Genomic DNA, 9,404 nt, shown 5'->3' with positions numbered 1-9,404 from the left:
TCAGTCTGGCCGTCAGCCACGTTTGCCACTTTGAGTTCAGCTCCTTGCTCAAGGGCACTTTGTGGTAGCAACCTGAGCTCTCCCACCTATCGTTTATCGTTGCTGCCTTCAGGTTATTCTCTGCTGATTCTGTATAATCAGCTCCAACGATGAGATTAACCACAGTGAGAGGAGCAGGCGTAGAGAACATGAAACTCAACTTTCCCTGGAAAGTTTAAGCCCTGTGGGAGTGTCCCCAAGAGGGCTGTGGACCCCCTATTGATCCTCTACCTAATCACATGAGCCAAAACTAAAACCTCCTGATGCTCAATCATCTGTCACCACCTTACATGCTGTGATTGCAGCCATTCCCCAACTCTCTGTGAATGCACTCATGGATATTGATCAGTGGTTGTTGATCAATGATCATGAGAATTTGCATAATTATGATGAACTGACCTCCCAGCCCATTGTTCCTTCAGTGGCTGGTTTCAGTCATTATGCAAATGTGCTGTTTATAAGGTTGAAACCTGCAGCTGAGACTGACGACATCACCTGATGATGATGATGAAACGTTTCTCCCCCTGAAAACGTGACAAAGATCAAATTTAGTCCAACAGTTTCTTTAAAACAAAAACCTGACGTTGAAATTTTGACTTCTTTCATAAAATAAAAATGGCCAACAGATTAAAAACGCTCCCTCTAATTTAAATGTTTGCAAAACAATGAAAATGTTGATTTGGAAATAGAAATGTCATTAAAGATTGATTGATTGATTGATTGAATCTTTATTTTGAACATGTTAAAAAAGTACAACAACATAGAATTAAAAGCGACAAATAAACAAAGCAAAACAAAAAGAAAACGAGCAAAAACAACTTCGAATAACTTTCATGTTCAAAAAGGAGCAGGAAGAAGCATAAACTTATTTAATCCCACCCCTTTTCCACTATCTAGTAATCAATAGACTACAGAAATACCTCCTTGCAATTACATTATATGTCATGTGTATTTTTTTTTTAATTATTATTCTTTTTTTTTCTTATATATATACATATATGTTTCTATCTATCCATACACACATATACACATTTTCAATAACCCCATTAACACCTCAAAAGATACACAACCTACAGATATATATATACCCACACCAACATACCCGTGCACCCGCACACACATGAAAATATTGGACAAGAACACCCGATCAAATCTCCACCTCCTCCCTGTACCCTGTAAAAACCATCTCCTTAAACCGCTGTTTAAACTGCACAATGCTCGGCTTTATATCTTTACTTAGTCTGTTCCACAGCTTCACTCCACACACAGAGATGCAAAAAAATGTTGTACGGATACGAGGATGTTTTAAATTTAATTCCCCCTCAGATTGTGTCCCCGTTCCCTTTTAGAAAACATTTTTAGAATATTGTCAGGAAGCAGGTTATTTATTGCTTTATACATAATTTGTGCAGTGAGAAAATGAACCAGATCTGTGAATTTTAGAATTTTTGATTTTAAGAATAGTGGATTTGTATGATCTCTGTAACCAGTTTCATGGATTATCCTTATGGCCCTTTTTTGTAATAGAAAGACTGATGATAGCGAACATTTGTAAGATTTGTAAAGATGTTTTTGTCCTGATGAGATTTGAATGATGCCAAGTTTTCACCGAGTCAACAGGAAAGAACAGTTGTGAAAAACCTCACAGCTAATTTGGACATAATAATAATTAGCAACACGCTCGGCTGCTCTGAGGCAGCAGGCAGGTTTATATTATCATTTAAATTCAGGCCTGCGGCGTGGGAGTGGTAACGACACTGTAACTGTCACGCTGTGTTGAAGTCGTGCACAGGTCAGCACACTGCTGCAGGCCGACTCCCATAAACTGTCATTACGAGTTCACAACCATCAGGTTAGAGATGTAAACGTGTTCAGTGCCGAGCAGCAGCTGCAGCAGCAGCTTATCGCTATTTTTAGAGCAGTTTTATTGACGTGTTGACTTGGATGTTTGAACCTGCCCGTTAAACCTCAGCATCATTCTGTGTTGTGCTCTTTCACAGCCTCCTTTATGGGATCCGAGTTCGCAGCCAAGACTTTGAGGAAGGAACATTTTAAAATGCAGTGAGAAGCAGTAAAATCCCACAGAGCCAGAGGGTGAAACCAGCGTTCAAGTCACCGTTTTTATGTTGAAGTCTTTTATGTATGTGAGAGAAACCAGCGTGCCAGAGCAGGAACGCGGTTGGGAAAGACTCGATGTGTTGGACACTTTGTGACGCTGTGATCACATAAAGTTACAACGTTTGTTAAATGTCGAGGTCGTCTCTGAAAGTACTTTTCTATTTCTGTCATATTTCCAGGATAATTAGAAAGACTTCCTGGATACTGAGGTGGTTTCTGATTCCTCACGCTGTTGTTGTCAGGACACGTTTTGATAAAGTTTCATGCAAATTGGGTGAGAACACCTTTGTTTGTGTAGCGTCTTCTGAATACTGACACGCACAACGGGACCGTGGAGGGAGGAAGAGCCGTGTGAGGGCGAATATCTGGATTCAGGCTTACGTTTAGAACTAGTCTTAGGTTGAAGTTGGTTTTAAGTCCTGGTTATCAGGACAGGCCGGGTCCTCATAAGTACTGTAAACGAGTGTGAGTGTGTGTGATCGACACTGACTGTTCAGGAGATTTCGTGTTTCTACTTTTACTTATTTATGAAAAACTTGTGTTAAACACAAAAACATGACGACACAGTGCAAACCTGCTCATCCTTCACCTCTCACGGCTTTTAAATCAAGATTAAATGTTTAAAAAGGATGACTTGCTATGGTAAATGCACTGGTTCTGATGTAGCGCTTTTCTACTCTCCTGAGCACTCAAAGCACTTTGTGCATCCACCCATCACTCCAGCACATTTTCTGAGTGCTTTCTAACAAACACACACTCATACTGCAATGGATGCATCAGAGTGTGGAGTAATGTGGGGTTAGCATCTTGCCTAAGGACATTTGGCATGCAGTCCGATCAGTAGATGACCTGCACTACCGCCTGAGCTACAGCCACAAAGTGCTTTGCTTAACAAAGTGTGGACATCGAGCCAGCGTTGGCGTCAGTAATGCTCGTGACGGTGACAGGTGCAGCTGTGCTGGGACTTCGCTAACAAACACAAAAAAAGCATAAAAAACAGGTCAAACTAATGATGTTGGATTTGTGCATTTTTTATGTGATCATGTTTTTGCTGCCTGACGCTCTGATTTATATAAGAGGCACTAAACTCACTCTGAGCAATGACGCCCTGAGGCATGATGGGAGGAAACTGCGGCTGCAGCGGTGCGGGGCATGAAGCAGCCTGCAGAGTCGCTGCAGCTGCTGCCAAAACCCTCCGAGGGGTTTAAATAAAGTTCGAATGAAGGGCGAGAACAGTGACGCCAACATGACTGTGCAGGCCCAGCAGGGGGCAGCACCATCCTTCAGACTGACACCTGCTGGGCTCACCTGACTCTCAGTTCAGGTTTTTCAGCCACTTTGTTCCCCGAATGCTTTACATATAGAAAATGACCTTATTAAGAAATGTATTTGACCCAGAAGGAAAAACATGATCAGTTGTCCCACACTTTACCCAGAATGCACTGCAGGTACGCTGCAGGTTACTCTGATGCTTCTGACTCCCTGATTGGAGGAAAACTGAGCACTCTTCTTCTCTGAGCTTAAAGACGTGGAGGTCAAATAAAGACACACTCTGAGTTTTTATGTGGACTCTCGGTTTATTGTGAGGAGACACTGATTAGCTGCAGCGGCTCAGCTGATTGGCTGTCAGCAGCGGCTCAGCTGATTGGCTGTCAGCAGCGGCTCAGCTGGTTGGCTGTCAGCAGCGGCTCAGCTGGTTAGGACAGAGGAGGACGTGGAGGAAGAGGAGGACACCACCTTCCCGTCAACCACCTCCTGGACCACCGTCACCACCCGCTTGGTCGTGGTGCTCGAGGACTTGGTGGTGACACTGTGGACCAATCAGAACAGAGCACAGGTTAGCGTCTGCGTCGCCCATTAGCTTCAGCTTCACTCTTCGAAGCGCGAGTCTCACCTGCTGGTGGTGTCTCCGTCCAGCAGCCTCCTGTACTCGGCGATCTCCATCTCCAGCCGGGTCTTGATGTCCAGCAGCGTGCGGTACTCCTGCCCCTGCCGCTCCAGGTCGGACCTCAGCTGCGTCAGCTGCTCCTCCAGCGACATCACCTGCAGGACAACCGAGTCACAGGTGAGACGAAGAGCAGCGTGCTCAGGTACAACCCGCGAGCTCAGGATGAACAGCGACTCACCTGCATCTGGTACCTGGAGAGCTGCATGGAGTAGCGGTTCTGCGTCTCAGCCAGGGAGGCCTCCAGCGACGCTTTCTGCAGAGGAACGCAGCGTTTGTGAGGTCAGCTGATCAAAAGCGACACCTGCAGTCAGACCTTTACCGTTCCTATCCTAAAACCTCGTTTTTATTGATCTTCCTCTCTGCTTTCAGTCAAACCTCGGCTCATGTGACCCGTCAGTGTTCAGACAGAGAAACAGCCTGATCGGACGTTTTTCGCCGCCTCTGTTCACAGCTCGCTGAAGCTCCTCCAGCTGCAGAGTGGAGGTCATGTGACACTCACCATGCCCAACATGGACTGCAGCTCGATCTCCAGAGACTGCAGCGTGCGCTTCACCTCCGTGACCTCTGACCTGGACGTCTGCAGCGAGGTGGTTTGAGTGATGACCTCTTTGTTCAGAGTCTCAGTCTGCGCGGGAAACACGCACACAGGTTAATACACAGGAGACGTCTGCGGTCACAGGAAGTGATGTCATGGTGGTAGGTACCTTGGTCTGGAACCAGGACTCGAGCTCTCTCTGGTTTTTGGCGGTGACGGCCTCGTAGTGCTCTCTGATCTCAGCCATGACCTTTGTGAGGTCCTGCTGTGGACCGGCGTCCACCTCCACGTGCACCTGACCGCTCATCTGATTCCGCATGGCGAGCAGCTCCTACACACACACACACACACTCAAGTTCAGCTAAAAACAAGTTTTCTTACAGTAAAAGAACAAATCTGTGTTTGAGCATCTGACTCCACGCTCACCTCCTCGTGGTTCTTCTTCAGGAAGATTAGCTCCTCCTTCAGGCCCTCGATCTGCATCTCCAGGTCGCTCTTAGCCAGCGTCAGGTCATCCAGGACCTTCTTGAGCCCGCTGATGTCAGCCTCCACCGACTGACGCATGGCCAGCTCATTCTCATACCTGCATGAGGAGGATGGATCACAGGTGAGGCTCAGTGATTCAATCTGAGCTGCTGTGGCGCCACCTGCTGTTCAAACTCCCTAATATCATTGGATCTTTCCCTGCAGTAACAGCAGTATTAACAATGACACTCATATCCAGTGTTGCCAACTTAGCGACTTGTCGCTATATTTAGCGAGTTTTCAGACCCCCTAAAAAAGACGTGAAAGACATTACAAAAAACAATAATTGCTAAAAGAAATTTAATTTGTAGTTCTAAATAAATTCTAAATGCATTTAGGACGTTTTTTGCTCACTTTATGTCTCGTCCACGATGTTATTTCTCTCTCCAACAATGTAGGTTACAATTACATTAGCATGACCAATTATGCAAATTAGGTGATGACGTCATTTAGCGACTTTTAGGACAGCCAATAGCGATTTTCCTTACTGAGGAGTTGGCAACACTGCTCATATCAGAGGAGATCCTGCTTTATTTCAAATGTTCACCATGACTCGCCGCTCTGATCTGCTGCTGCTGATGGAGACTCGAAGCATCATCTGAAGCCAATTTTTTAACCATCAAATAAGGTTTATATCTGCACTGTGTGTGACATCGCAGATTTGCTCTTTATACGTAATTTCCCAGTTGGCATCTCTATCAGAGCGTCACCGATGCTCCGTCGATGTCTCCACCTGAAGCCTCATTTTGTCTCGAGAACCCAAAACATCTCATATTAGCACCACGTGGCGACAGTGGGGAGGAAGAAGTCCCTTTGAACCCAGGACTGCTGTTTCATAACATAATGCTAAGTCATGTGCTAACATTAAGTAGTACATGATCTCAGACTTGCATCAGACATGTGACTGATGGCTGCAGCGGCCTCTGCTGGGCGTCAGAGGAACTGCAACCCGCTCTGCGGGTTCCTGCAGACTCACTTTGTCCTGAAGTCGTCAGCAGCCAGCCGGGCATTGTCGATGCTCAGGTGGATGGCTCCGTTTTTCTTGGTGGCTTCCTGAATCTGGAGACAAAAAACATCGTAATGGATGAAGATCAAACTTTATTGATCCACATTAAGGTGCTTTTATTTTGTAATTACCGATGCAGTGCAGGTCTTTTACTTTGAAGAGTGTTTGTACTACAGGAAACACAAGGTCATGTTTCGTAATCAAGATAAATACTTGGCTGCCAGTGAAAGTCAGCAGGGGGCGGGGCCACAGGATTACTGATTACTGCCCCGCCCCCTGCCAGTTCTAACCAATCAGACAGAGCATTTTTATTCACTTTTCATTTTCCAGATATTTCTGAACTTTTAATTAACCAAAAATCCCCAGATTGTCAGAGATGACTGAGGTTCAGATCAGAAAAGTAAAACCTCCTCAGACTGTGCTGGTTCACCCAGTTGGAGACTTCCTGCGTGATTAGATTTGACAGTTGTATAAATGCATTATTTCACTTCTAGTTTGTATTAACTGAGCTCCAGCGTGTAAATCTCAGGTTTGAACTGAAGGTTTATGTTCTCTTTTCTAATTTTAGATCAGACATCCTTCAGTCCTCTGATTTCTGAAGGCACCTCTCCGGTTAAACGGGAGATTTGCCACCTTTGTCTGCAGCTCTTTCTGGGTTTTGTTCGGATGCAGAGGAAAAACATTAACAAAGTGTTTCTGTGAGAAACAAACTGAAGACGAGTGAGAAGTAAAGCCTGGATATGGCCTGTAGAGGGCGCTCTGTGTCACAGCTTGGAGAGAGTGTAGAAAACTGCAGAGGAACAGATCCTGAAGATCACGATGAACGAGGTTCAAAGGAACAGGACGAAGCTCGCAGTGACATCATCATTCAAAATAAGGTAAACATGAAACAAACAGAGGGTTAAAAACGGAGGTGAGAGCACCTGTGGGAGGACGAGGAAGCGTTACCTTTGCAGTGATGTCGCTGATGGTGACGAAGAAGGTGGTGTAGTCCCGGGTGGAGGGGCCGACCTTGTTCTCCAGAAACTGCCTGATCTTCAGCTCCAGCTCGGCGTTGGCCTTCTCCAGCTTGCGCACCTTCTCCAGGTAGGAGGCCAGACGGTCGTTCAGGTTCTGCATGGTGAACTTCTCGTTGCCGATCAGGCTGTCGTCCGTGCCAGAACCGCTGTAGCTGACGGAGGACAAGTAGCCTCCGCCGAGGCTGCTATTGAGCCCTCCGCCCACAGAGGAGGAGGAGATGCGGACTTCGGAGCCCCCAGCTCCACCGTACACGCTGCTGGCCCTCATGGAGCCGCTGCTGCCCACGGAGGACCTGACGGAGCGGGAGTATGAGCGGGTGAAGGAGGCCATGGTGGATGCTGCGTTGCTGCTGTGGCTGAAGACGACAGAGAGCAGAGTGAGGAGCTGCAGAGTCTCCTGCTTTTATAACTCCTGCAGCCTAAGAGCTGTCACTCAAACAGAAGGTGAGGCTGGGCGAGGCGTGGGGGGGGGGTCACGGAAAAATGTAACCTGTAACACACTGATGCTTTTATGAACCCTGCTTCCCCTGCAGGCTCAGCACGACCTTTGCCTCCAGAAAGCAGGGAGATTAATGAGCAGGCGACACTTCAGCCAAAGCTCAGTAAACATCAGCGACTCCTGAGGAATGACGGGGGCGGAGGGGGTGGTAACAGCTCGAGGAACAGCCTGACAGCAACAGCAGGCTGCGATCAGGCTCTGCACACACGGGCCGAAGGTAAGGAGGCACCCTGCAGAGGAGCAACAGCGAAGCAGCTTAACACAAACTTGAATCTACAAAGTTACAATCAGTGCAAATCATCAAATATTCATCAGATGAACTGTGAACTGTTCAGAGCTCTGATGTTTCTCATGAAATGTGACAGTTTGCTCTAAAGTGCAGGACATGGCTCGGTGGGCTGAGGTCATCCTTGAGCTGGAGGTCGGGGAGAGCGTCTCCGGACCCGAAAGCAGCTCCGCCTGCGAGCCCGACCTCGTGTTCAGGAACACTGAACCAGCTCTGCATCCTCCCCAGGATACTTCAGCAGCTCCCTGCAGGACAGATTGTCCCGCTTTCATCCTGCGAGCCTCTGAAGGTGTCAGAACAAACATGAGTTTAAAGGTTACAGCTCTTCATCTGAACACACCCACATCCTTTATTCAGTTTATTCACCTGTTTTATGAGGCAGTCGAGGATTGAGAAATCCAAACATGGCTGACATGTCCATGAGCTCTGTGAGAAATGATCTGATCAGGTGCGAACAGGTCGAGGGTCGCTGCCGTCGGAGTAAAAGGAGGGCAAACACACACGTGGGCGTCCAGGAACGCCGTTCACTCAGAGAAACAATAATTTCTCATTAAAGCCAAAACAACATGTTTTAGTTAAAGCTGCTCTGTATCGATCATGTAGCCTCTGTTTTCAGGCCGTTACATAAGAAGATCGTCTCGTGCACTTTAAACAACACGCAGCAACACGAGCGGGAGGAGGAAGGTACGGGCCTGCAGCTTGGCTCACTCTGGCTCCGTGGGTGCTGGGTGACCCCTCGACACCTGCGTGCACACCTGCGTGCACACCTGCGTGCACACCTGCGTGCACACCTGCGTGCACACCTGCGTGCACACCTGTGTCAGACTTTCTCTGCTCTCAAACAAATGTTTGCCAGCTGAATGTCATCACTTTTCTTTGGAAACCTCCAGAGCTGGAAGACTTTAATCCGCCGCCCTTTGAACGCGCTCATTACTCTGACTGTCGCTGTGTTTATGACCACCCCTCCCCATTCCTTTGTGAAACCCCACGCCCAGCTCGCAGCGTCCCATCTTTCATCGCCAGGGCTCGCAGCCGATCACGCCCTCCTCAGGACTGTAAACCTGCCCGTTTCACACAGCGAGGGGAGGGGATTAAAATCACAGTGAAACTGCCCTCTCGCTTCGCTGCCATCAGCGAATGTCGCCTAACCTGCTTCTACACCCTAAGCTGACCTCTGACCCTTCCTGGCTTTGTCCCAGTGTGATGCTTGACTTTCACTGTATGACACGATGACAGCCGTCACTCACCGAGACGCCGCTGACCCGCCCCGCAGGAGAAGCCGAGCCGGTCTCTGCTGATCGCTGAGATTCCAAAACTCGACATGGGAGGAAAGTTAAGTTGGCAACAATTATCAAAATGTTCTTAATTCATGCTTCTTAACAAACACACGACACAATAAAAAGACGTGTTTTATTAACAAAAGAACAGC

At 47.5% G+C, this 9,404-nt stretch overlaps 1 protein-coding gene across 1 annotated transcript; it reads right to left on the bottom strand.

Annotated features, from left to right (window-relative positions):
* Positions 1–3,781: 3,781 nt before the first annotated feature.
* LOC146519357 (keratin, type I cytoskeletal 13-like) lies at positions 3,782–7,579 on the bottom strand. Its single transcript, XM_085156542.1, has 8 exons — positions 7,120–7,579; positions 6,142–6,224; positions 5,067–5,223; positions 4,810–4,971; positions 4,605–4,730; positions 4,284–4,358; positions 4,052–4,200; positions 3,782–3,967 (listed from the first exon to the last, which is right to left on the bottom strand). The coding sequence occupies exons 1-8, from the start codon at positions 7,519–7,521 to the stop codon at positions 3,847–3,849; spliced, it is 1,275 nt and encodes a 424-aa protein (XP_085012668.1). The 5' UTR covers positions 7,522–7,579; the 3' UTR covers positions 3,782–3,846.
* Between the last annotated feature and the right edge of the window lie 1,825 nt (positions 7,580–9,404).

Source organism: Neolamprologus multifasciatus, chromosome 4 (assembly GCF_963576455.1).
Source record: "Neolamprologus multifasciatus chromosome 4, fNeoMul1.2, whole genome shotgun sequence".
In the NCBI taxonomy this organism is placed as follows: domain Eukaryota; kingdom Metazoa; phylum Chordata; class Actinopteri; order Cichliformes; family Cichlidae; genus Neolamprologus; species Neolamprologus multifasciatus.
Note: the sequence above shows the minus strand (reverse complement) of the source record. Positions and strands in the feature narration are given on the sequence as shown.

Coding starts and splice junctions, on each gene's coding strand:
- LOC146519357 (XM_085156542.1), bottom strand. CDS start 7,521: ATGGCCTCCTTCACCCGCTCATACTCCCGCTCCGTCAGGTCCTCCGTG. Junction 6,225..7,119: donor TCAGCGACATCACTGCAAAG/GTAACGCTTCCT, acceptor TTTTGTCTCCAG/ATTCAGGAAGCCACCAAGAA. Junction 4,972..5,066: donor TGAAGAAGAACCACGAGGAG/GTGAGCGTGGAG, acceptor GTGTGTGTGTAG/GAGCTGCTCGCCATGCGGAA.